Genomic DNA, 27,510 nt, shown 5'->3' on the forward strand with positions numbered 1-27,510 from the left:
AAAAAAAAAACGCTTAGTCATGTCACGTGACGTGACGTCAACATCCACTAATCGCGAACAATTGTACCTATTTACTATGCCTCCCCACGGGACAGAGTTAGACACCAGGGTCGTTTTTTAACGTGGAGAAAAGGTACAAAAATAAAAATTGTCTCAGTCGTGGAGGATTTCTCCTCCACCGAAAGAGAACAAGAAATAGAAGTGCAGCATCTGAAGAACAGATACTACACTTTGATCTTGACCAAAAGGCCAAGAATGCGAACAATTGTAAATAACAACTTTTTTCACAAAACCAACACCGTCTTTCTTTTTTTTCTCTCTCTTTCTCTCTCTCACCCACTTACTCTTCCCTCTCTCTCACCCTCTTTCTCTTGACGTCACACCACTGTTAAACTGTGGGGGGGGGGAACACATTCCCAGGCATTATCTCCTATAGATGCACATTTTATTAGAAATTCAGCTTTCAAAATATTAGACGATAATAAAAATATAAAACCAACACCCTCTTTCTCTTTTCTCTCTCTCTCACCAACTTACTCTTCTCTCTCTCTCACCCTCTTTCTCTTGACCTCCTACTACTGTTAAACTGTGTGTGTGTGGGGGGGGGGAAGAGGCAGCTTGAAAACCAACAAAAACAGTGCACAGTTTCCCAAGCATTTGGGGTGGGAAGGGGGGGAAGAAGCAGAGCGCACAGTTTCGTGTGAGAGAGAGAGAACAATTCTCAACCTATATACTCAACAAATTTTTTATCTACAGATTTGAAAGTTTGTATATAGGGTATTCAGACATATGGAAATATATCTAGCATAATCTATCTATTATATCTATAAAAGTGAAAATGTGTGTGTGTGTGAGGTAGCCAGAGAGAGAGAGAGACAACAATTCTCAACCTATATATTCAATACATTTTTTATCTACAGATTTGAAAATTTGTATATAGGGTATTCAGACATATGGAAATATATCTAGCATAATCTATCTATTATATCTATAAAAGTGAAAATGTGTGTGTGTGTGTGTGTGTGTGTGCGTAAGAGAGAGAGAGAACAATTCTCAACCTATATACTCAACGTATTTATATCTACGGATTTTAAACTTTGTATATAGGGTATTCAGACATATAGAAATATATCTAGCATAATCTATACATTATATCTATAAAAGTGAGAATGTGAGTGTGTGAGAGAGAGAGAACAATTCTCAACCTATATATTCAACAAATTTTTTACCTACAGATTTGAAAATTTGTATATTGGGTATTCAGACATATGGAAATATATCTAGCATAATCGATCTATTATATCTATAAAAGTCAGAATGTTTGCGTGTGGTTGTGTGTGTAAGGTTGCGAGAGAGAGAGAGAACAATTCTCAACCTATCTATTCAATAAATTTGTTATCTACAGATTTGACCATTTGTATATAGGGTATTCAGACATATGGAAATATATCCAGCATAATCTATCTATTATATCCATAAAAGTGAGAATGTGTGCGTGAGAGAGAGAGAGAGAGAGAGAGAGAGTAAGTACAATTCTCACCCTATATATTCAACAAATTTTTTATCTACCGATTAGAAAATTTGTATATAGGGTATTCAGACATATGGAAATATATCTAGCATAATCTATCTATTATATCTAGAAAAGTGAGAATGTGTGTGAAAGAGAGAGAGAGAAGAGAGAGAGAGAGAACAATTCTCAACCTATATATTCAACTAATTTTTATGTACAGATCTGAAAATTTGTATACAGGGTATTCAGACATATGGAAATATATCCAGCATAATCTATTATATCTATAAAAGGTAGAATGTGTGTGTGTGTGTGTGAGTGAGTGAGTGAGTGAGTGAGAGAGAGAGAGAGAACAATTCTCAACCTATATACTCAACAAATTTTGTATCTACAGATTTGATAATTTGTATATAGGGTATTCAGACATTTGGAAATATATCTAGCATAATCTATTATATCTATAAAAGTGAGAATGTGTGTGTGAGAGAGAGAGAAAGAACAATTCTCAACCTATATACTCAACAAATTTTTTATCTACAGATTTAAAAATTTGTATATAGGGTATTCAGACATATAGAAATATATCTAGCATAACCTATCTATTAATCTACAGATTTGAAAATGTGTATATTGGGTATTCAGACATATGTAAATATATCTGGCATAATCTATGTATTATATCTATAAAAGTGTAAATGTGAGTGATGGAAAGAGCAAAAAATTCTCAACCTATATAACCTATAAAAGTGAGAATATGTGTGAGAGAGAGAGAGAGAGAGAACAATTCTCAACCTATATATTCCACACATTTTTGGGCACAGATTTGGAAATTTGTATATAGGGTAGGCAGACATATAGAAATATATCTAGCATAATCTATCTATTATATCTATAAAAGTGAGAACGTGTGTGTGTGTGTGTGTGAGAGAGAGAGAGAACAATTCTTAACCTACATACTCAACAAATTTTTTACCTACAGTTTAGAAAATTTGTATATAGGGTATTCAGACATATGGAAATATATCTAGCATAATCTATCTATTTTATCTATAAAAGTGAGAATGCGTGTGTGTGAGATAGCGAGAGAGAGAGAGAGAAAAAGAGAGAGATAAAAATTCTCAACCTATACATTCAACAAATTTTTTATCCACAGATTTGAACATTTGTATATAGGGTGTTCAGACATATAGAAATATATCTAGCATAATCTATCTATTATATGTATAAAAGTGAGAATGTGTGTGTGTGTGAGAGAGAGGACAATTGTCAACCTATGTATACAACAAATTTTTTATCTACAGATTTCAAAATTTGTATATTGGGCATTCAGACACATTTCAATATATCTGGCATAATCTGTCTATTATATCTATAAAAGTGAGAATGTGTGTGATAGAGAGAGAGAGAACAATTCTCAACCTATATACTCAACAAATTTTTTATCTACAGATTTGATAATTTGTATATAGGGTATTCAGACATAAGGAAATATATCTAGCATAATCTATCTATTATATCCATAAAAGTGAGAATGTGTGTGTGTGAGAGAGAGAGAGAGAGAACAATTCTCAACCTATATATTCAACAAATTCTATCTTTACAGATTTGAAAATTTGTATATAGGGTATTCAGACATTTGGAAATATATCTAGCATAATCTATTATATCTATAAAAGTGAGAATGTGTGTGTGAGAGAGAGAGAAAGAACAATTCTCAACCTATATACTCAACAAATTTTTTATCTACAGATTTAAAAATTTGTATATAGGGTATTCAGACATATAGAAATATATCTAGCATAACCTATCTATTATATCTATAAAATGACCATGTGTGTGTGTGTGAGAGAGAGAGAGAGAGTCAGAGAGAGAGAGAACAATTTTCAGCCTATATATTCAACACATTTTTTATCTACAGATTTGACAATTTGTATATAGGGTATTCAGACATATAGCAATATATCTAGCATATTCTATCTATTATATCGATAAATGTGAGAATGTGTATGTGTGTGTGTGTGAGAAAGAGAGAGAAAGAGAGGAAGGAAAATTCTCACCCTATATATTCAACAAATTTTTTATCTACATATTAGAAAATTTGGATATAGGGTATTCAGACGTATGGAAATATATCTAGCATAATCTATCTATTATATCTATAAAAGTGAGAATGTGTGTGTGAGAGAGAGAGAAAGAGAGAGAGAGAGAACAATTCTCAACCTATATATTCAACTAATTTTTTATCTACAGATTTGAAAATGTGTATATTGGGTATTCAGACATATGTAAATATATCTGGCATAATCTATGTATTATATCTATAAAAGTGTGAATGTGAGTGATGGAAAGAGCAAAAAATTCTCAACCTATATTTACAACAAATTGTTTATCTACAGATTTGAAAATTTGTATGTAGGGTATTCAGACATATGGAAATATATCTAGCATAATCTATTATATCTATAAAAGGTAGAATGTGTGTGTGTGTGTGTGTGTGTAGGTGTGTGTGAGAGAGAACAATTCTCAACCTATATACTCAACAAATTTTTTATCTACAGATTTGAAATTTTGTATATAGGGTATTCAGACATATAGAAATATATCTAGCATAATCTTTCTATTATATCTATAAAAGTGAGAATATGTGTGTGAGAGAGAGAGAGAGAGAGAGAACAATTCTCAACCTATATATTCCACACATTTTTGGGTACAGATTTGAAAATTTGTATATAGGGTAGGCAGACATATAGAAATATATCTAGCATAATCTATCTATTATATCTATAAAAGTGAGAACTTGTGTGTGTGTGTGTGTGAGAGAGAGAGAGAGAGAACAATTCTTAACCTACATACTCAACAAATTTTTTACCTACAGCTTAGAAAATTTGTATATAGGGTATTCAGACATATGGAAATATATCTAGCATAATCTATCTATTATAACTACAAAAGTCAGAATGTGTGTGTGAGAGAGAGAGAGAACAATTCTAAACCTATATATTCAACAAATTTTTTATCTACAGATTTGAAAATTTGTATATAGGGTATTCAGACATATGGAAATATATCTAGCATACTCTATCTATTTTATCTATAAAAGTGAGAATGTGTGTGTGTGAGATAGCGAGAGAGAGAGAGAGAAAAAGAGAGAGAGAGAAAAATTCTCAACCTATACATTCAACAAATGTTTTATCCACAGATTTGAACATTTGTATATAGGGTGTTCAGACATATAGAAATATATCTAGCATAATCTATCTATTATATGTATAAAAGTGAGAATGTGTGTGTGTGTGAGAGAGAGGACAATTCTCAACCTATGTATACAACAAATTTTTTATCTACAGATTTCAAAATTTGTATATTGGGCATTCAGACATATTTCAATATATCTGGCATAATCTGTCTATTATATCTATAAAAGTGAGAATGTGTGGGATAGAGAGAGAGAACAATTCTCAACCTATATACTCAACAAATTTTTTATCTACAGATTTGAAAATTTGTATATAGGGTATTCAGACATATGGAAATATATCTAGCATAATCTATTATATCTATAAAAGTGAGAATGTGTGTGTGTGTCTGTGTGTGTGTGTGTGTGAGAGAGAGAGAGAGAGAACAATTCTCAACCCATATACTCAACAAATTCTTTATCTACAGATTTTAAAATTTGTATATAGAGTATTCATACAAATAGAAATATATCTAGCATAATCTTTCTATTATATCTATAAAAGTGAGAATGTGTGTGTGTGTGTGTGTGTGTGAGCGAGAGAGAGAGAGAGAGAGAGAGAGAGAGAGAACAGTTCTCAACCTATACATTCAACAAATTTTTTATCTACAGATTTGAAAATTTGAATATAGGGTATTCAGAAATATCGAAATATATCTAGCATAATCTATTATATCTTTAAAAGTTAGAATGTGTGTGTGTGAGAGATAGAGAGAACAATTCTCAACCTATGCACTCTACAAATTTTTTATCTACAAATTAGAAAATTTGTATATAGGGTATTCACACATATGGAAATATATCTAGCATAATCTATCTATTATATCTATAAAAGTTAGAATGTGTGTGTGTGAGGTAGCGAGAGAGAGAGAGAGAGAGAGAGAGAGAGAGTAAGAACAATTTTCAACCTATATATTCAACAAATATTTGATCTACAGATTAGAAAATTTGTATATAGGGTATTCAGACATATGGAAATATATCTAGCATAATCTATCTATTATATCTCTAAAATTGAGAATGTGTGTGTGAGAGAGAGAGAGAACAATTTTCAACCTATATACTCAACAAATTTTTTATCTACAGATTTGAAAATTTGTATATAGGGTATTCAGACATATGGAAATATATCTAGAGTAATCTATCTATTATATGTATAAAAGTGAGAATGCGTGTGTGTGTGAGAGAGAGCGACACAGAACAATTCTCAACCTATATATTCAACAAATTTTTTATGTACAGATCTGAAATATCCCATTTGTATAGAAGTAGAAATCTTGATACCTACTCTGATACCTAATAAAAGAAAGGACACTCTTTAGGGCGGATTTTGATTATAACAAGTCACTAATTAGAAATTATAATAAACATTCAAATAATTTAAGAATTTTACCAAAATAAAATTGCATGGTAATCACCCAATTTCTGCCACAAAATTTTGATTGGCAGAACTCATAAACATAAAATATATATTTTCTAATTTCATCTTTTTTTTTCTTTTTACATAATCTGGTTTGATGTTTTCCCAAATATTCAAATCACTATATTTTGCTGCTTAATATCAAATACAGCAACTGAGTTATTTTTATGCATCAAACAATTACATTTTCTCATTCATCCAAACTAATCACTGAACATCAATTTCATATTTTCTTCACTAAAATATTACTGTGCTTGATGTCATCAAGTGGAGCGGATCATTTTTTTTTCATTTGTTCACACATTTTTCCAATTTATATATATTTTGTTAAAGATTCTTAGCCTATGTCATTGCATACCAATCTGTTTATTAAAAGTTAAGGTTCACTGTAAACACATATGTTACACCAAAATAAAAACGCTTCAGATAATGTCTTGATATTCAATTCAGTTTCTCACATGACATCTTATGAAGTTAGTAGAAATGTTACAGACTTTTGAATCTCAAACACTTTCAATACTGTGCACTGATATTTTCTTTTTTGCAATATAAGCACATTCATGATTTTTTTTACAAACGTTAAAAACTTTCACATTGTGTAGCAATATACTGAAACAATTATAAAAATATTTGTTTTTATTTTGAATGATGCAGGGCATCCGAAGAGAGATTTTTCTAACAAAATGAAAGTATAATTTTTAGCAATAGGTATCTAGGAAAAGGCCACTACATATGTTATGAGTTCCAAATTTCCACAACCTGGCAAATACTGGTACACGCTAGCAAATTTAGATTTGCAATTACAGAATATGATTCTAATTTTTTCCTTTGCTCTTTATTCTAACACTACACTAAGTTTACTGTGTTATTTCGCTACAGTTGATATTGTGTAGAACAATAAGAAAATCATAGTGAACAATGCATTCAACAAAATTTCACACACATTTCTAGATACCTATATCTAATAAGTTCAAAAGAAAGGACACACTTAGGGAGGTATTTTGGTGGTCAAGTCACTAATAAGAGATTAGCTGGTTTCCCGGCATAGCCCAGGATATAATAAAGATTGACTGAAATACATGTTCTAGCTGGTTTCTAGGCGTTGCCAGGGATGTAATATAGACACATTATGTTGTATATTACCTGTTCTCTTCTCCCTAAGGTAAAACAATTTCATATACATGCTGTAAATTACCTATGCTAGGGATAAAACATGAACAATACCAGTCCTAGGGTAGATAAAACAAATAATACATAGAGATGAAAGATTCCTCTCCCCTAAGAATCAAACATATGTTCAATATCTGCTTTTGTTTTTTCATTGTTTATACGGTCCCGAGCAACGCCGGGTAGCCCTGCTAGTCTATATATATAAAAGCCAAACGTCTGTGTGTATGTATGTTTGTTTGTAACGCTAAAACTTTTGAAAGACGGAACCAAACTTGACAAATTTGGTATCATATCGAAGCTCCATCGCCCGGATGACAAATATCGAAATTTCACGTCAAACGGACCACTAGAAGTTGGTCAACTGATCAGTTATCTTCGAGGGGGGACCCCAAAAAACCTGTCATTATCTATATATATAAAAGACAAATGTTTGTTTGTAACGCTAAAACTTGAGATGAAAGATTCCTCTCCCCTAAGAATAAAACATATGTTCAATATCTGCTTTTGTTTTTTCATTGTTTATACGGTCCCGAGCAACGCCGGGTAGCCCTGCTAGTTAATTCTAAGGGAGCAACCAGAGTTATCCCAAAAAAATCCATTCTGGTAAAAATTTACTTTCACCATAACTAATGCAAAATTTCAAAAAAATCCAAGGTTATTGAGAAAAGTGCAAACACATGAACAGGAGTGAATTACTAGGTCTAATCCCTCTTTTGTCATAGAACCAAAAATTAAAAAACTATTTGTATTATTTGAACCATTATTCTCATCTTTAGTTTTATTTTCATGATGTTTTGGTTGATGTAACCTCTGACCTTCAGGTTGTAGGGGAATAAATAAGAGCACCGGATTACCGGTGTAGGGTAAGGAGTGAGGTCCCTTGAAAAAAGAAGAGGAGAGTCCGTACACATGAGGCACGGACACAAAAAGTTCTTCTCCTAAAAGACAATGTTGGACAGGCAGAGTACAACTCTAGAATACAGTCCTCACTCCTCCCGTAAACCCCACTATTGAAGTGAGTAATCTTTTTACCTTAATGTTCTGAATTGCACTGTTGTCAGGTTTTCATGTTTGTTAATAAATTCTTGTCGTTTATACTTGTTGTACGTTTAGTAATTATTAAAGCTGGTCGGTAGTTTTGGGACTTGGAAGAACCTAAACCCCTACCAACAGTGGTGACCCCAACTAGCAACATAGAATACGCAAAGCAACGTTTTTTTTTATGTTTTAATAACAAAAGGAAAATGCGTAAAATTAAAGTTTATTTTTAAATAAAAATAATCCATAACATGAATCCCGGCGTCAGAGTGGTTAAAAATAAATAAACAAAACATTTACGTACGTAAGTTAAAAATAAAAAAAATAAAAAATAATGACTAGTTACGTTTTTGTGCCTAGATTTATTTTATACAAGTATCGTTACCCTTTCATCGGGATATTCACATTTTTATCGCACAACAAATATGGCCGACCGCGTCTTCTTCAATTTGCACGCGGCGCCAGTCTCGTGATTGGCTGATGTGAACACTACGTCACACTTCGTCTTCCTCTTGCTCTGTCCCTACTATTACTACTATATGGTGTCATCTAGCTAACTGTCGCTATAAATAAATAAATAAGATAAAAATAAATAATAATAATAATAATAAAAATCATAAATAAATGTGAAATGGCGTCGCCCACATTCAGTCCGATTCCAACGGATGTACGGAATGACCCTGCTTTGTTTTTCGCACAGCTAGATTTATATTTTCGGCAGAAAACGATATCAGGACAGACTGAAAAGTTTTGCCATGTGGCGACTATATTACCTCAGGATGTTATCGTCGAGGTGAGAGACCTAATTATATCTCCTCCCACGGAGAAACCATATGACACCCTACGAGAAAGAGTGACAACTGCTGTGTCAGTTTCAGCACACAGGCGAATCTCACAATTATTAGAACAGGAAACGATGGGGGATAGCACGCCGTCACAGTTTCTAAAGCGCCTGCAGAAGTTGGCTGAAGGGACAATGGACAATAATATTGTCAAACACATCTTCCTACAGCGCATACCAATCGAGTATAAGGTGGTAATAGCTGCACAAGATGAATCTATGCCAGTGGAACGAGTGGCTGAGATAGCCGACCATATTGCCGATATAATGTCGACACGGTCGTCAACGGTGGCTGGCGTTCAGATATCGGAGAAAGACGAGCTACTCTCCAAACTAATGGAGGGACAGACCAGATTGGAAGCTCGCATGAACAAAATGGCGGAGGACATCGCGAGACTTACCCTCGAGAATAAGCAAAGGCGGGGTGGTGCGCAGCCACTCCAGAGAACGGAGGCAAGATAGGACGATTTGCTGGAAGCACAACAGATTTGGGGAGAAGGCAAATTCCTGTATCCCACCGTGTAGTTACAAGAGTTCGGGAAAAGCTTAAACCGACAGAAGAATGCGGCATCAACTGTTGGTGCATCTCATTCAGGCCGCCTATTGTATGTGGTGGACAAAAACCCAGGTATGTCCTTTTTGGTGGACAGCGGGGCACAGGTGTCTCTCATTCCTGCGACTGCAGCCGACAAGAAATCCCCTCCCTGTAAATTCACACTACGAGCTGTGAATGGCTCGTTAATACACACATATGGGGAGAAGTGTATGGACCTTAATTTAGGCCTGCATAGAACATTTACCCACATTTTTATAGTGGCGGATGTAGACAGTGCTATTTTAGGTACCGATTTTTTACAGGTGTTCGGTTTTGTGGTGGATATAACAGGCCAGTGTCTGAAAGATCCAGAAACGCATCTCACAGCATGTGGGGTAGTTAGGAATGGTACTCCATTGTGTCCAGCAGTGGCACATGCAAACCAGGATAACGATTTTCTGAGTCTCTTGAAGGAATACCCTTCAATTTCAGTGCCTTCTTTCCATAGGGACGTTTTGCCACACACTATATCGAAACAAATGGTCCGCCCGTTCATAGCAAAGCTAGGCGCTTAGCACCAGAAAAGGTAACAGCGGCCAAGGCTGAATTTCAGCAAATGATGAAGTTAGGCATAGTTCGCCCTTCAAAGAGCGAATGGGCTTCACCTCTTCATCTTGTCAACAAAGGTGTTAACACATGGCGGGCATGTGGGGACTACAGAGCACTGAATGCAGTCACTAAACCAGATAGATACCCAGTACCACATGTCCAGGACGTGACAGCAGTGGCTCAAAATAACCGTTTTTTTTACAAAATTGGATTTAATTCGAGCATATCACCAAATACCGGTGGAGTCCGAACACATTCCTAAAACGGCTATCATCACCCCATTCGGGATGTTCGAGTTCATGCGAGTTCCTTTTGGGTTGCGGAATGCAGCACAAACATTCCAACAGTTCATAGACCAGGTGTTGTCAGATTTGCCATTCGTCTGTGCATATATTGACGATGTACTTATTGCTAGCCAAACTAGAAAGGAACACATCGGTCATGTGCGACAGGTCTTCGAACGTTTGAAGCAATATGGGATAGTCCTAAACCCATTAAAATGTGCTTTTGGTCAATCCGAAGTAATTTTTTTAGGACACCATATTTCAGAGGGGGGAATATCCCCATCACCAGAGATGGTCAAGTCCATTCAAAATTTCCCTATCCCTGCCACAATGAGGCAGCTGCGTCAATTCTTGGGGCTGATAAACTTATCGTAGGTTCTTACCTCACTGTGCACAAGTACTTTTACCATTGACAAGTTTGTTGACAAATGTGAGGAAGTGTGACATTGTATTTTCAGAGCATGCAGTAGAAACATTCAACAAGATCAAGGCTATGTTGCAGGAGACTGCAAAATTGTCTCACATCCGACCCAACCAGGAGCTGTGCCTAGCAGTGGATGCATCCGCAATTGGAATTGGAGCGGTCCTACAACAAAAATGTGATGCGGACTGGAAACCCATTTCCTTTTTCTCAAAAAAATTAACAGAGACTGAGAAACGCTATAGTACATTTTCCAGAGAGCTGTTAGCTGCATTCTCCGCGATACGCCATTTCCGGCAGCTCTTGGAAGGTCAGCAGTTCCATATCCTCACGGACCACAAACCCCTGTTAGGCGCTTTACAGTCTTCCTCGGACAAATATTCTCCCATTGACATCGAATATCCAGCACATCAAGGGAGCAGACAACATCCCAGCAGACACCTTATCGCGGGGAATTAATTCCTTCCTGTTGCAGCCGGCAATTGATGTCGACACCTTGTCTAAAGAACAACAGAAGGATGAACATTTACAAAATCTCCTGCAGAATAATCCAACTTCATTGAACCTAGTGACAATTACCAACCCTACCAGCCACACAAAAGTTGTGTGTGACACAAGCACAAACAAACTGCGACCATATGTTCCAGCATCGCTACGCAAAGACATATTTAAGGCAGTACACGGTCTATCGCATCCAGGGGCCAATGCCTCTGTAAGGCTACTAACAGACCGATATGTCTGGCCGCGAATAAAAGCTGATACAAGAGCGTGGGCGAAAACGTGTGTGGAGTGTCAAAAAGCCAAGGTCGGTCGTCACACGCGGGCTCCTCTAGGCACGTTTCCAGTTCCAGATGAGAGATTTCAGCACATTCATATCGACATCACCGGACCATTTCCGACATGTGAAGGTCAGTGCTATCTGCTGACATGTATCGACAGATTCTCACGATGGTTTGAAGCTCTACTGATGCCAGACATGATGGCATACACAACTGCCAGGACATTCCTTGCTGGCTGGGTGGCCAGATTCGGTGTACCACAAAATGTTACATCAGACAGAGGTCGACAGTTTGAGTCAGACCTTTTTCATAAACTTGCAAAACTTTTGGGCACCAAGAGTATACACACCACGGCTTATCACCCCCAGGCAAACGGCATGGTCGAGCGACTACATCGCAGTCTGAAAGCCTCCTTACCGGCACAGCTTACGGACAATACAAGGTGGTTAGAACATCTGCCACTAATATTGTTGGGACTGCGGACAACGGTGAAAAGAGATATGGAGTGCTCAGCAGCGGAGGCTCTATATGGAACCACATTGCGGTTGCCAGCACAATATTTTTTTGAAGCACCAAAAAAAGTTATGGACATGACAGCGTTCGTCGACCGGCTAACAACAAAAATGGCCACGATGGCATATTCTCCCTCAGGCTCGAATAGGAACATGGTCCCATATGTACCTAAGGGTTTAGAGACTTGCACGCACGTCTTTATCCGTGATACGGAAAGGAGGCATTCCCTGCAACCGCCGTATCGTGGCCCCTTTAAGGTTGTGGAGAGACAAAATAAGTTTTTCAAGGTGCTTATCAAGAATGAGGAACAAAACATTTCGGTAGACAGGTTAAAACCCGCAGCACTGGAAGAGACATATCTGAAAGTATCACCCCCAAACGCCATGCCAGTAGATATAACGCTTCAGAAAGTAGAAAAGAAAAAGACACGGTCAGGTAGACATGTCAGATGGCCAGCACATTTAAAAAATTTTGTGACGGTTTAAATAAAATTAAAAATTTTGCCCATTTATTTCAGGTACTCCGTATTTTGGGGGGGAATACTGTAGGGGAATAAATAAGAGCACCGGATTACCGGTGTAGGGTAAGGAGTGAGGTCCCTTGAAAAAAGAAGAGGAGAGTCCGTACACATGAGGCACGGACGCAAAAAGTTCTTCTCCTAAAAGACAATGTTGGACAGGCAGAGTACAACTCTAGAATACAGTCCTCACTCCTCCCGTAAACCCCACTATTGAAGTGAGTAATCTTTTTACCTCAATGTTCTGAATTGCAGTGTTTTCATGTTTTCATGTTTGTTAATAAATTCTTGTCATTTATACTTGTTGTACGTTTAGTAATTATTAAAGCTGGTCGGTAGTTTTGGGACTTGGAAGAACCTAAACCCGTACCAACAAGGTGTATCTTAAGCTGACATCTTTCTATTGAACTTAGGAATTTCCATGACACCCCTTATTTAATCCAAAAGAGTAGCATGTTCTTGCTTTGTCAGCTATGATCAGGAAGAAGTCTTGAGTACTTTGAAATTGTATTGCTAGTATCACTGACACAGAGGATTGAAATTTAAATCTCCAAAACGAGGTTCACTTAGAACTGATTTTGACCTAGTACTTTGTCTGTTACGCCACAAATCCTTGCCCAATGTTCAATCTCCAGCGCAGGTGAGATTAATATAATTGTAAATTACTTAAGACTTCTACCTGGTCATGGCTATCAGAACGAGAGCATGCTACTCTTGTGGATTAAATAGAAGGTTCTCTTTGAAATTTGGTGCAAATTCTGTGAGTTCAATAGAATACATCTGAAGAAAGTCAGAGATTACATCAACCAAAATGTTGTGAAAATAACACTCAAGATGAGAACAGTAGCCGAAAAAATCTAAATTATAAAACTTCATTTCAAAAATTCAGAAAAAATTCATACATATTAAAAAAAAAAACCCAAAAAACAAGCTATTAAAGTACTTGTTTTGTTTTTTTGTTGTTGTTTTAATTATCAATTAGAAGAACCTTAAAAAAATTAACTGCTACTGTTTGTCACAAAGGACAAACAAAAGCAGTCCTCCACTTAAAATTCATAAAATAAGAAATGGTTGTACATTTTAAAGTTTAATAAATGTCTTCCTTTTCTCACATGCTTACATCATCCTAACTCCACCTTTTTCCGGTGCAATGCATTCTATTCATCAAAATTTCAGAACTAGGTCGTCATCCATAGGATTGGTTTCCTTTGTTCTATTATTGTAGTGTATAACATCCACTTAACACAATAAATACGCTTCAATTTCACTAATTGAAAAGCATAGACATTTTAGTTGTATTTAATAAAACCATTTAGATGGCCTAAATGAAACAGTTTGGATGGCATAACAGCCTCCCTTCCCATCGCTGTTAATAACTAGCAGAACCCATGTTTTGTTAATGCATGTTGTCTTTCAGATATAGCAATAATCATGTTGACACACTAATACCCCCATAAGATCACCAGAGTTAAGTAATGTTTAACCTGGTCAGTACTTGGATTGGTGATTGGGGAAAACTGGCTTTTGAGGCCTTACAGTGACAAGTTCCTCAGGTGATTTGAACGAACCGTAATGCTCATTGGCACACATTTACCAAGAAGATGGAGAAGTCTGCAGCTTGTGGTGCCATGCATAAGCTCTATTTAATTGTGAAGCAAGTGAATCGAGAAAACAGATTTAAACAGTTTCAACTGACTGAGAAAAATTAGCAGATAGTACTTCCATAGAGCACACCGAGTGGTTTGGCATTTTCTCAACATATTCAAACACACATGTCTACTTGCACTGTTTACTCTAACAGTGCAAATTTGCACCCATCAATTTTAAACAACCTTGAAGACATGCTTGCAAATTTACTCCTTAATAATGGAAGGAAAAATACAAAAACTAATTGTTTCATAAACTTAACTGAAAGGAAATGTGGACAGAAAATGTCTAATACAAAACACTTTAGTAATTGTCTGTATTTTTGAGATGAGTTGTTTTCATTGATTGAGATTGTCGGACTGACTTCATCTTGGTTGTTATTGTCACAACGTTTCGGCCGTTTTACCCTCCGGCCTTCGTCAGGTGAATGGGTTCGAGACTCCTAACAAACCGTTCACCTGGCGAAGGCCGGAGGGCAAAACGGCCGAAACGTTGTGACAATAACAACCAAGATGAGGAAGTCAGTCCGACAATCTCAATCAACAAAACACTTTATATATATATATATACATATTTTTTTTTTTTTTTTTTTTTTTTATAGAAAAGTCATGTGATACTATCGACCTCCCTCCCTAAAAAGTGGTAGGAATAATAATAATAAAAAAAAAAAAAAACTATAACAAAAAATAAATTTCAAAGGTATAGGAAGTGGGATTAGTGAAAAGACAATGGAGAGGAAATTGTTCACAAAGACACACAGAGGTAACTGAAATAGGATTGCTAATCAAGGTGTGGCAGTAAGGAGAAAAGATTAGATATAAAGATTGATGCTTTTTGGCTGTGATTTCCACAAGTGTGATTTCTTTGACATTCTTTCGGCATTTATAGCATTGTGCTGAGTTCGGAATGTACTGCTCTACTTTGGTTCTTTCGTATTCTATATTGATTGTCTCTGCTGGTATTTGTTAGTTAAATGTTAGTATGTAAGTATTTGTACATAAGATTCTTTTTAACATCTATGACTCTTTGGCTTTTTACTACTGTTTCGATTTCTTTTGCTGTGCATACAAAGATTTCTTGGTTACTTATAATTTCTTTGAAACAGTTTAAGGTTTGGTGAGGATAGAATATGATGTTTGTTTCGTGTAATTTAAAAAAAAAATTTTTAAGTTGAAATAAAGTTTTAGCTTGTTTTCATTTTGTACTAATATTGCGTCATTTTTTTTATTTTTGTGACATTTGAGTTATTTTGCCTTATGTTTTTGGGGATCAGGAATTGTGATATTTTAATTAGTGGTTCATCAAAAATGGCTTCTATCACTATGAGGTGTGGAAAGGCTTTATCATCATTTTCAGAGTCTGTACCAGTCTTTATATGAAATCTCTTAATCTTTTTCTTTTTACTCATTTAAAATGATTCCTCAGCCAAGCTGCCAACTGCCTCGAAGCCCCTTATGGGAAAGATATGGGGAGGAAAAATCCCATTCACCTTGATTCTCCAGTGTTACATGGCTGATATACTCAACTGTAGGGAGATGCTGAGCATTCGTAATATCTGGTTTTATCTCCCTAAGTATAGGTTTTCATATAGTTTTAATTAGTCCTGTCTGTTTTCTTTGTTCTAGCTTCATTGACCCTTCATCCACCACTTACTAAATCAGGTTGTTTGTCGAGAGCGTGAGCATATTTTCTTGTTTGGTTTGATTTAGTGCAAGACAGGATTAACCTATTGATTAGATTGGGCCTATCCAACCCTAATCTGTCAAACCAAGTAAAGGCCAAAGTGGTGTGTTGCAGATTCATGTCCTTATAATGTCCTGAACACGATCTGCTCAACTACCAAGATCCCATCCTTATGCATTATGAGTCGCCACCCACAGTCAACTTCTGCAGGGAGGTAGTCTATATGCCCTATGTTTCAAGTTCTTCATATCTTCGAATATTTATTTATGGTGTTTGGTTTGGGTGTTTTTTTTATAGTATGTCAACCTTTCTGGGAATATTTAATGCAGAAGCCATTCTTTGTGATAAAAGTTTTATGCTCCAAGTTCTTTATATCTCCAAATATTTGATTGTGGCGCTTGCTTTGGTTTGGTTTGGATTTTTTATTCCACAGCATATCAACCCTTTTTGGGTTGTTAACACAGAATCCAGTAATTTTGGGAAAAAAAAAGAAAAACCCCCAAAAAAACCTATGCTTCAAAGTTCATCATATCTTTAAACATTAATTCTTAGCATTTGGCTCGGTCGTTCTGTAGAGGATTCCATTGCTATGCTTTCAAATCCAGAGAACATGATTGAGTCTGGCAAAGTGGAAAAAAAGAATGCTTAATGCATTTCAAGTTAGGAAGTCAGTATCTTCAGGCATGGAAGTAAGGAAGAAAGAAAAAAAAAAGGTCACAAATGTTTTTGGTTTTGCAAAAAAAAAAAAAAAAAGAATACTTTAATATATGGTGCATTTGAGGCAGAGATTGTGGCTTGGAGCAGATCAAGAGCAGTCGGCATCAACTGACATACACAATCTCAACGGAAGTGCTTCGTGCTTCAGTAGCCGCTAATGTTAGATGACGACACCAGAACTGGAAGAAGAGCATGGAAACTGCTGGGGTCGGTGATTGTCCCATAGCCATACAAATTTCTTGTGGTATGCTTGCACGTTCAATGACTTAAATGAAAATTGATACAGAGTTATATATATATATATATATATATATATATATATATATATATAGATAAATAGATAGATAGAGACAGAGACAGACAGAGATGAATTAAATCAGATTAATTCATTCTGTGGTTCGCAGTCCTACGAAATATTGTTGGGTGGAAATATTTTGTATAACAATCCCAGCCAAATAAAATTGCTCAATATACTAGATAGAGCAAATTAAAAATTGTAGGTTTTATATTTAAATTTTTGTAGTAAAATATAGAATTTTCAAAACAAAAATTTATTATTTGAACAAAGAATACACATTATTCATTGATTTTTCTCTCTTCAAGCAATTTTTAATTTGAATTATTATTGTTCTCGTCTCGAGTGTTATTTGCACATTTAGGCCGATGTAACTTCCAAACTTTTTTCAGATGTATCATGCCAAATTCGAGAATTGGCACAGAATTTCAAACGAAAGCCTTTATTTAATTTACGAAGATAGCCTGCTCTTGTTCTATCAGCCATAACTCGGTAGAAGTCATAAGTAATTTGCAATTGTATTCTTTCTTGCTCGCACTAAGATTAAAAAAAATAATTGTCTATTTTACTTGTTGCTAATTTTGTAATTTAACAAACACATCAATAAGAATTAGCAAGATGAAATATCCCATTTTATAATAGGATATTTCATCTGTTGCTAATTCTTATTGATTTTATTAATTAAAAAACCTACAGCATAATCACATTGACAGACTAGTTCTTGTCAGATCACAGAAGTTAGGCAACATTGAGCCTGGTTATTACCAAATAGGTGACAGGAATATACCAGGTGCTGTATATAGAACTTCGACACTTCGATGGATGAATACAAAAACCTAATGTCGTCATCTATCCTGAAGGGGGACATACAGGCGATGGGGGACCACCGGTAAATTTAATATTTGTTTGACACTTCCTCCTTTGGAAGTAGCTGGTTCAACTTGTCTAGGGCAAATGGCGTACAAAAAACGGCAATTTCCAAGATACCATACTTGTGTGCATGCATATGTAGTGGTGGTGGTGGGGGATATTCACAAACTCACATCCAAATATGGTTTCTAAGCAAAAAACATTAACCCGCAATATACGCAGGTTGATGAAACGTTTACTGGTGTAGATTACCAGGATATTGCTTTGTTTATTTTTCTGATTATTGTTCCTCTTTAATAAAGATATAACATTGTGTGGAAAAATGCCTTTTCTTGAAATGCAGGAGAATGCCTAAACGAGTTTATTTTTAGAATTTCCACTATTTTATGTGCATTTAGCTGTGAAAATTCTATTTTAAACTGATTTGTTTGGTTGTTTTACGACATCAACCCTTTTCGGGTTATTTAATGCCAAATCCAGTTATTTTGGAAATAGTATTCATGTTGCATAGAGTTATTTTTTTAAGTTTTTGTTCTTCAAGCATTTTGTATCTTCACTCACTAGTTCGCAGTATTTGGTTTGGTTGCTTTATGGTGGATTTTAACGTTTTTGTTCCCTGCCCTGCAGAACATGAGTTTTGCAATGGGAGAGGGAAAAAGGTTACAGTATTAAAGGTGGGTCGTTGTTTGTTTTTGGAAAACAAAGTTTTGAAAAAAGAGGTAGAAAAACAAAAAGCATCAATGTTAGGTGCTTTTCGTCTCAGGATTGGTTGGTTGGTTGGTTGGTTAGTTTTTTTACGGCATATCAACCCTTTTCAGGTTATTTAATGCCGAATCTAAAGATTTTGAAGAAAAAATTTTTAATACAATATATTTGTTGTTTTCAAGTCGGTTTCTATTTAACCCATAGTTGGGACCCTAACAGGTACTACCACTCCGGGTCAGAGTGGACCTGGGAGCAATGGCTACTAAAGGGTGGCTCCACACTTCCCAAAGCCCGCAAGCTGGGACCTCACCACTGGATATAGTTCAAGGTCATATCCAGGACCTCGTCTCAGGAAGCCAATATCTTCAGGCAGCCTGATCTGGTAGCACCAGTATTTTAAACTGAAGTACGACAGAACAATGCTAAGAACTTTTACATGGAAAGTTAAACCTAAATAGCATTTAAGCTGAAAATTCTAACTTTGCTTCTGTCTATCCTCTTTTCATTTGTTGTTTTATCATGTTAATATAATTACTTGCTTTACTACAATTTACTTTTAAAATTACTCACCGAGCTGACTGGTAATAGAGTATCTTTGGATGAATCATTTAAATAAATATCAGCTTACATCAATAATAAAAGCTTTAATAGGCTTCCAGTAGATTTAAAATATTTTCCCATTTTCTTTTAAAGATAAGGATTTCTTTTTCTTTGTCCCAGAAAGCCAGAAAATTTGCTCTGGAAAGAAATATCTAATACCTAGAAACTTGAGAAAAAAAAAAAATATTGAAAAAGGTCACATGACACATTCATGCTATGGATCTACATGTAGTGCAGGTCAAACAATGTCTTCAATCAAAAATAATTCAAGTAATTGCGACGTCAGAGCAAAGCATATATTCAATCTCTCTACCTCTCTATCTATCTGACGTTAATACTTACTCTCTATATATCTCGCTATCTCTCTCTCTTCCTAAGACCTAATCAGCCAGACAACCTCCTCTCTCTGTGAAGATATGTCGTGGCAGTCACTTGGCTGGGGGAAGTGGGGCAGAGGTTGGGTGTGACAATCGCCGTAACGAACGGAAATACGTCGTCATGGCAACCAGACAGCGAACATTTGAGGCGGGAAAGCTGAACACGAGGGGACTTGAAAATAGGAAGATATACAGCAGTTGGCGTAAAGAAAGCGGCACAGCCCGGTGTGTAAATATTATCTCCGAGAATCGAACCTCATCGAAGATTGAGATTTGAATTAATTGAATTGCTGATTATTATTCAAATGCGATCGTATTGCCGATTGAACTGAACATTTATTCTTCTTTGGAATTATGATTCGAGGAAAAGATAGACTTTCGCCATCTCACCTTTTGTTTTTTTTTGGTTATCGTGTTTGTGAACTTATGATCCGTTTTTACCCTAACGGACAAAACAGCTAAGTTTGGCCTATCTCATGCCAATATCTTTTCTTATCCACAAACTTTTCTACATATTATATTGTAATTGCATGTCGCATACATCTGGCAAACATTCCAAAAATACGTCTATCTCACTCATTCTTTTTATCGTGGCTTCTTCTTCTTCCTTTTGTATATAAAAGTCTTTATTGAATTTTAAACTTTGATTGAGTGTTTGTTTCGTCATTCATTGCTCTGTTGTTCCATTCCCCTTAATGATATATTTCGCTGGTTGATCCGACATCCGACGATTAACTGAAGATAAGTGATGAGCCATTGGATATCAAATAAAATAAATTTATGTGTCTCGATCTGATTGCCAATCAATTTGGTCATCCATTAACCGGGTCGTGACATAATGTAAAGGGGAATAATTCATTCTAAATCAAAGAATACAATTTACAACTAAAATTTTATTTCCTTTTCTGTACAAGTTGTACAAAATATAATAAACATACAGACAAAATAAGTAAAAACTTAAATTACTACATTGTCCTGAGCAACGTTGGGTACGTACAGCTAGTGTCTAAGTAAAACTTATTTTGAACTTTAGTATAAGAGATAGATGGTAGAAATCTGAATCAATATTGGTATTATCAAGGCGTCAAACTTTTTTATTTGAATGTTTTCTACTGATATATTAAAATAAATCTATAAATATTCTTTAAAAAGTATAAACAGAATTGAAGTATTTTATTAAAACAAAAAAAAAGAAAGATAAAAGGAAAAAGAAAAGGAAAAAGAAAAAGAAAAAAAACAAAGAAAGAAAAAGGAAAAGAAAAAGAAAAGAAAAAAAAGAAAAAATACATTCACATATGGGTGACAATTTAATGAGAAAAATTCAGATTAAGCAAAGCTTGTCTACTTCATAAATTAAAGAGCTACTTACATTTATGTGTTTATATATATCCTTTCCATCACACAAAAGTCTGCCGAACAAAAGACAATTTCCATAACAAAACCTTTCTTCCCCTTTTCGCTTTCTATACAGTTTTATACATTTTTCATTTCTTTATTAAAATTCCAAGTCAGGGATAGTTATATTCCTTTCAAATTCATTTTTACTCTCTAACACCTGTTGTTTTAACATGTCTATTTCTCAATAATAAAAAATTGGTTTTTCTTCTTTAGGTAATCAAAAATATCTCACTTTTTTTTCTTTTTTTTTTCAACTCATTAATTCAGCAATATCATATTGAAATTTTAAAAAATCATTAAGACTTACATTTGAAAGCAAAAAGTAAGTCTGAAATGAATTTGTGAAAAAAATTCTATTCTAAATAAAAAGTTCATGGTAAGTATTCCTTTTCTTTAGGTCATCAGAAATGATAATTTATGTATAGAAAGATAAATTACTGACGTAATTTTATGATTTTATAAGAATATTAGCATGGACACTGATGAAGCATAATCCCCCCCTCTAGTTATTTTTGATGGTGTATATACACACTTGTATATAAATAACTGTACCAATCCAGTGCAGTCCATTAAAATTTTTTTTGTAAATATTTTATGTTCTATAACTAAACATTTTTTTGTTAGGATCAGTATCACAGCTTCAAAGAAAATAAGAAACACTAACTTTTACTAAAATAAAAAGAATTATTCTTTGTAGCTGATTTTTCTTTTTAGGTGTTTATTTAAGAATATCTACTACCAAACAAATGAACTAGATTAAGTACTTTTTCTTTTTTTTTCTTCTTTTAAATAAAGCGTAATAAAGTATTCCTAATAACATGGTATACAGTAACAAATGAAAACTGGCTAATCAGAATGAAAATTTGATTTGTCAGCTTAAATGCTATTTGGGTCCAACGTTTTAAATCTGGCAGAGATAATTTTTTTACAAATTACTAGCTTAATTACAAGAGGAAATAGATTGTAAGACAAATTAATAAAAGAAAAATCTATTTGCTGACATAATTAGCTTAAAATACTTAAAGAAAAAAAAACGATGTAGCTATTTTCATAATTGCAGATTAAGTTAAATCTTTAAATAATTATCTGTTCTTAATGTTAAACCTTATTAAAGTTATTTAAAAGATTAACAAATAAAGGATTAACAAGTAAATAAAAGCATTCAATTAAACGTTCAGAATGAATTCAAACTCCTATTTACATGCCTCCCACAAAGACAGAGTTTGACATGAGGTCAGATTTTAATGTAGAAAAAATTCAATTGCTAGACGTAAGGGAAAGTAACATGGGCTATATTTAGTTTAAATTTAATTTATGCAAAATGAAGGTGGAAGACACCCATGAAAATCCACGTACCTCAGGTTTTTGCGAAATCTTAACAATAGACATCAATTCATAAATATTCAAATTTCAATTTTCTTGAAGCATTTTAAAGGGGGTTTAGGACATAATATTGTCACAACCTCTTATATTGTATTTACTGTGTGTGTGTGTGTACCTGTATATAGGTTGCTGTGAATATGTCCTTCTGTTTGGTGTACTTTTGACACATTGGATAAAATAAGTAACACATACAAATCTCATGGATTTATATTTCGGCTGAGCCTAAACCTAAGCGTAAATTCCATAAGCAAAGCTTCTTTCTTAGAACTGCACGCCTATAGAATTGTCTTCCGTTTTTCTACTTTCACGCTGACTACAATATGGTTGTCTTCAAGTCTAACGTAAATAAGATTTTGATGAGCCGTTCCATATAAGTTAACAAATTTACCGAATTTCCATTACTAACGATTACTTTGTCGAATTGTCTACTGTACACTCTTTAACCCTTATCCTCGAGTGGCCCCTTGGTCTTGATAATTGGTGATGCCTATGTAAAAAAAAAAAAAAAAAAAAAAAATGGTGATTGAAAATATAAAATAAAAGGTTTGCCATAGAAATGAGCCTTACCTGCATTCTCTAAATTTTAACATTGTGGTTGGTGCATCTTGTAACTTCCGGATTCGCATCCAATTCCTTATATGTAGATTACTCATAGAAGTTTCTTTCTGAAGAAACTGAAGAATAAGAAAATATACACACACATATATATTAGTTTGAAGTATAACAAATGCAATAACATTTTTCAATAAGTTCTAAATCATTTGTCTATCTATTTTATTAATTTTTTTTTAATTTATATTCAAACAAGGTATATTGACAAGGGGCTACTGCAAATCAGGGACCTACAGAGACACACTAAGTAGGGAGTTGAGCAGCAAAGTGTTCATTAATATATTTCAATTTCTCCATGTTAGTACATGTCAGGGAAGCAAGATACAAGTGAGGAAATTTCAAAGTCTACCAGTTTGAGTAGAATGCTTTCTGGCATTGGAGAACATTCACAGTGAAGGTGAGAGATTTTGCTGCTTGTTGGACTATTCACAGCACTAATTTCAAATTCATATTCAAAATAGACAATTTTTTTTATAAACTAATCACATGTATGCAATCCCTTCATATGGTTACACAATTTGTATATTAATTTGCAAAAGAGCATCTTATTAATTAAATATCTATTTTTGTGCCCTTTTTTTTTTATTTGATACCTGTTTCTATTTGAATCCAACACATACTTCTATGTAGACCTAGAAGTACAATCATGAATAAAAACAGTATTTTGAGTGAAGGGAGTCTTTCTGGTCAATTTACTTCTGGAGTGGAGGTGATTCTTGGTTTCCCCAATTTTCATTTTTGCTTAATAAATTTGTGGAATGTGCATCAGTGAGCAAATACTGTGATTAATAGTTTTCCTAATAAAATATATGTGCCGACAAACATAAGACAAATATTGCTCTGTGTTAGAAAATAAAAATTGTATTTCCGATAGACTTTAGTATTTTAATATTTAATCCTGATCACTATTTTTTGTTTGTCATCTTTAGTTGAAGTGAGGGGAGGGAGGTTACAGTCATTCAAAGGTCTGCTTACTATCACTCAATGCACTTATTTAATAAGACACAGATTCAGAAATTCACTAGAAAATAGTGTTCACTCAAGCTAAACCTAGACACCTCATTTCAGCTGTACTGTTAAAAAAATGGTTCGCTGAGGTTGCTTCAATTCTCTCCAAACATTTCAACAAATGCCTTAATGAATCTTGCTTTCCTGACTGCTTGTGGTACCAGTTTACAAGAATTCTAGCGAAAGAATTAAACCATTAAATTATTGCCCCATTAGCCTCCTCCCTCTTTAACTAATCTCTAAACTTCATATACTATGCACTGGATAAAGCAGGGGAGGGGAAGGCAGTAGCCCTAGATATATTTAAGGCTTTTGATAGGTTATGACACAATTGTTCTCTCATGAAAATCAGATCCTATGGTATTACTGGACAAATACTTAACATAACTAAATCCTTAAATAAGAGAAAAATCCAGGTTGTATAAATCAAAACAATATGATATAAATACGGGTGTACCTCAGGGATCGATCCTTGGACCTTTATTATTCTTGATATTCAGAAATGACCTTCCTGACAAAATTGTCTCTGAGATGGGCATATTTGCTGACACACTATGCTCTATAACAGGCATGAGGGGAAAACGAAGGAACACGTATCGAAGACAATGATGGAAACCCTAGAGAAAAACCTCCCGTCTGGGGGCAAAAATAGTAACGCTCAATGCTGCCAATGTTGTGTTGTCGGGGGAGGGAGGGGCTTTATATTTAAGGCAGTGTATGTTGTCATTGACACAAGACATAACAAGGGATACATCATATATAACGGTGACTCAGAACAGAGGATAATGACATATATTTCACACACAGTTCATATTTTTAACAAATAGGAGAGGAAAATTCATTATTGAAGAAGAGGGGAATGTCTAATACAGTTCTTTTATATCAGAGGGGGAAAATTACTGGTGACGGGGAGGGGACATTACTTGGAAGGGTGTTATACAAAGTTTGTTTACAAGATGATAGACAAAACACATTTACCTTTTCCTTTTGGGTAGAATGACGACAGACAAAGACAACAGTTTACAAATATTAGATGGCGATTCTTTATTTATACCAGCTGGATGATTGATCATTATCAGGGATTCAAGCCTTTACGACTACATGGTCTCCTCTTCCCTCCTCTCGCCTATAAGAGGGCATCAGCTCTCACTGTCGCTGTCCAACTTATCTGCAAACCGACTAACTTTAACTCTTGTCTAACTTTGAACCCCGTCTCAATATATTCTTGTACCCCTTCAACGTAAATACCAACAAACCCGACAAGCAGCGAAGTCCAACCCCTACACAGCAGAGATCCCCAGATGTAAAAAAGCTTTCTACTCTAATTGTCCCTGATAGTAGCCCCCTACATCAAAGTGGCACTGTGCTTTGTTTGTGGTGAAAATGTAATTAAAAAAAAAAACTTTTTTTTTTTAAATTCACATTGATCACCCCGCTGACTGAAGTTTGAACTATTCTGAACAAATATGGATTCCTTTTTCATTAATTTTCCAAATCAGATTTGGAAAAAAAACATTTGGTAAAATGTTAATATAGTTTAATGCAAAAGATTCGTCTGGAAAAGCGTTTTCAGTGTCTGATCTTCAAAAGTAGGAAGTTTACTGTATTCTATTACGCATCAAGGATACAAGACACATAACTAGGAACATACTTTTTAAAAATGTTCTCATCAGTTTATTAGTGGGTAAGTGTTTGGCATCTGATAAGATGCCAAACACTCACCCACTAACTCATATTCTAAGCAAAAGATATTAAGATTCTGACTGTCCCTTTAAGTGCAATTGTTTGAATCTCTCTTGCACTTGTTCACCAGGTATATTTGCCAGGTAGTTTTTTCAAATTCTTTTTCATAAGTCCAGTTGCTCCTATAATTACTGAGATTACATGGAGATCTTCCTAAAATTCCAATTTCTTTTTATGTCATATATAAAACCTTGACATTCTGTTATCTTTTCCCTCTCAGCTCTGTTTAACTCCACATTATTGGGGACACTAACTTCTAAGGTTGCTTCTTTCTCCATGTCTCATATCATTATGTCCGGTATTATAGCTCTGTTTTCTATGTACCTAGCTGTAGAGATTGTATAATCATATTGGATGGTGTATAACTTATTTCCAACTGTTCTTTCTGGTATATGTTTCCTGGACCTGCTGCTGCATTTGATATTCAACTTTTTACGTATCATCCAGTGGAGATCTTTACACACTCAATTATGTCACGTCGTATAGTAGCTGTCCCCCAGCAGAACCTGACAATAGGATTTCAGCTGGCTCACACTCTCCACTTCTCTGTGGCAAAACCTACACTTGCTGTCATTGCTTAGACCACTCATGTTTTTAAAAAGCATTGGTCATCAAGCCTTGACCTTGGGCAGCCATTATAATTCTCTACTGACTATAGTGGAGTGATCCTCTTTTTGGCCAATCTTTGGGCTTGAATATTTTGGATTTTTTCTTATGGACATCTTAAATCAATGGTTTATGCTGGTATACCAAGAATTTTACAAACACTAGAAGATAACATCACACAAGAAATTAAAGCCATAAAAAATTAAACTATGCTTGAAAATGAGCAAAGATCACGTCTTGAGTATTTGGACATATGCATATCAGTTTGAACACTTATTGTAACCTGTTTACGTATCCAGACATTTGCACCACTTTAAACTTCCTGTTGTCCATTTGGTTGGATAATTAAACATGGTCAAGCCGACAAAAAAAAAAAAAAAGCTATTCTTAACATGGGAAAGGATAGGGGTGTTTACATTAACTGAGAGAAAGATTATCAGTAATCAGAAGGGACCATATCTTGCTTACCACAATCATCCAGTCTACAGAGCAGAAACCGGAAGTCAAATGAAGCAGACAAGCATTTTATGAATTTAAAATAAAAAAGCGTATGTAAGAAAAATATATACTTACGATCATTTGTTTATCATCTAGACGTGTGCCATTTTTATAGCTTTCTTCCAAATGTTTATTGTATGCGGCTTTTCTCTGTATTTCTCGGATTCCTAAATACCGGCCAATTGGGACAATTATTAAACTGTAAAAAAAATTAAAATAAAATAAATAGGAGAAAATGCTTGAAAAATAATTAGTTTTAACCAAATAACAAGTGAATTGAAAATCTTAATTTATAATATAAATCTCACCTGTCTGTTTAAAATGTATGTATGTATGTATGCATGCATGCATGCAAGTATATATGTATATTTGGCTAAGACTTTCGACAGAGGCGATGGATTTTCACGAGATCGGTATTGTTTTGAAACTCGACCCTTCGGACGACAAATATTAAAAAATTGGCTAAAAACATTAATTCCTTCACTCAACTGGG

General features: G+C 34.7%; 1 protein-coding gene and 1 pseudogene across 1 annotated transcript in view; both read right to left on the reverse strand.

Moving 5' to 3' along the window:
* Window positions 1-27,510, reverse strand: part of LOC145291511 (ceramide synthase 5-like) — a 187,651-nt gene that overhangs the window by 74,292 nt on the left and 85,849 nt on the right. The window contains exons 2-3 of the mRNA XM_080137481.1: window positions 27,093-27,216; window positions 23,118-23,224 (exon numbers count right to left, since the gene is read on the reverse strand). Coding sequence (XP_079993607.1) covers window positions 23,118-23,224; window positions 27,093-27,216 — 231 coding nt within the window. The remainder of the gene's footprint in view (window positions 1-23,117; window positions 23,225-27,092; window positions 27,217-27,510) is intronic.
* Window positions 129-262, reverse strand: LOC145291766 (U2 spliceosomal RNA; annotated as a pseudogene).

This window comes from Euprymna scolopes, chromosome 12 (genome assembly GCF_053919585.1).
Source record: "Euprymna scolopes isolate OS-2025 chromosome 12, ASM5391958v1, whole genome shotgun sequence".
NCBI lineage: Eukaryota > Metazoa > Mollusca > Cephalopoda > Sepiida > Sepiolidae > Euprymna > Euprymna scolopes.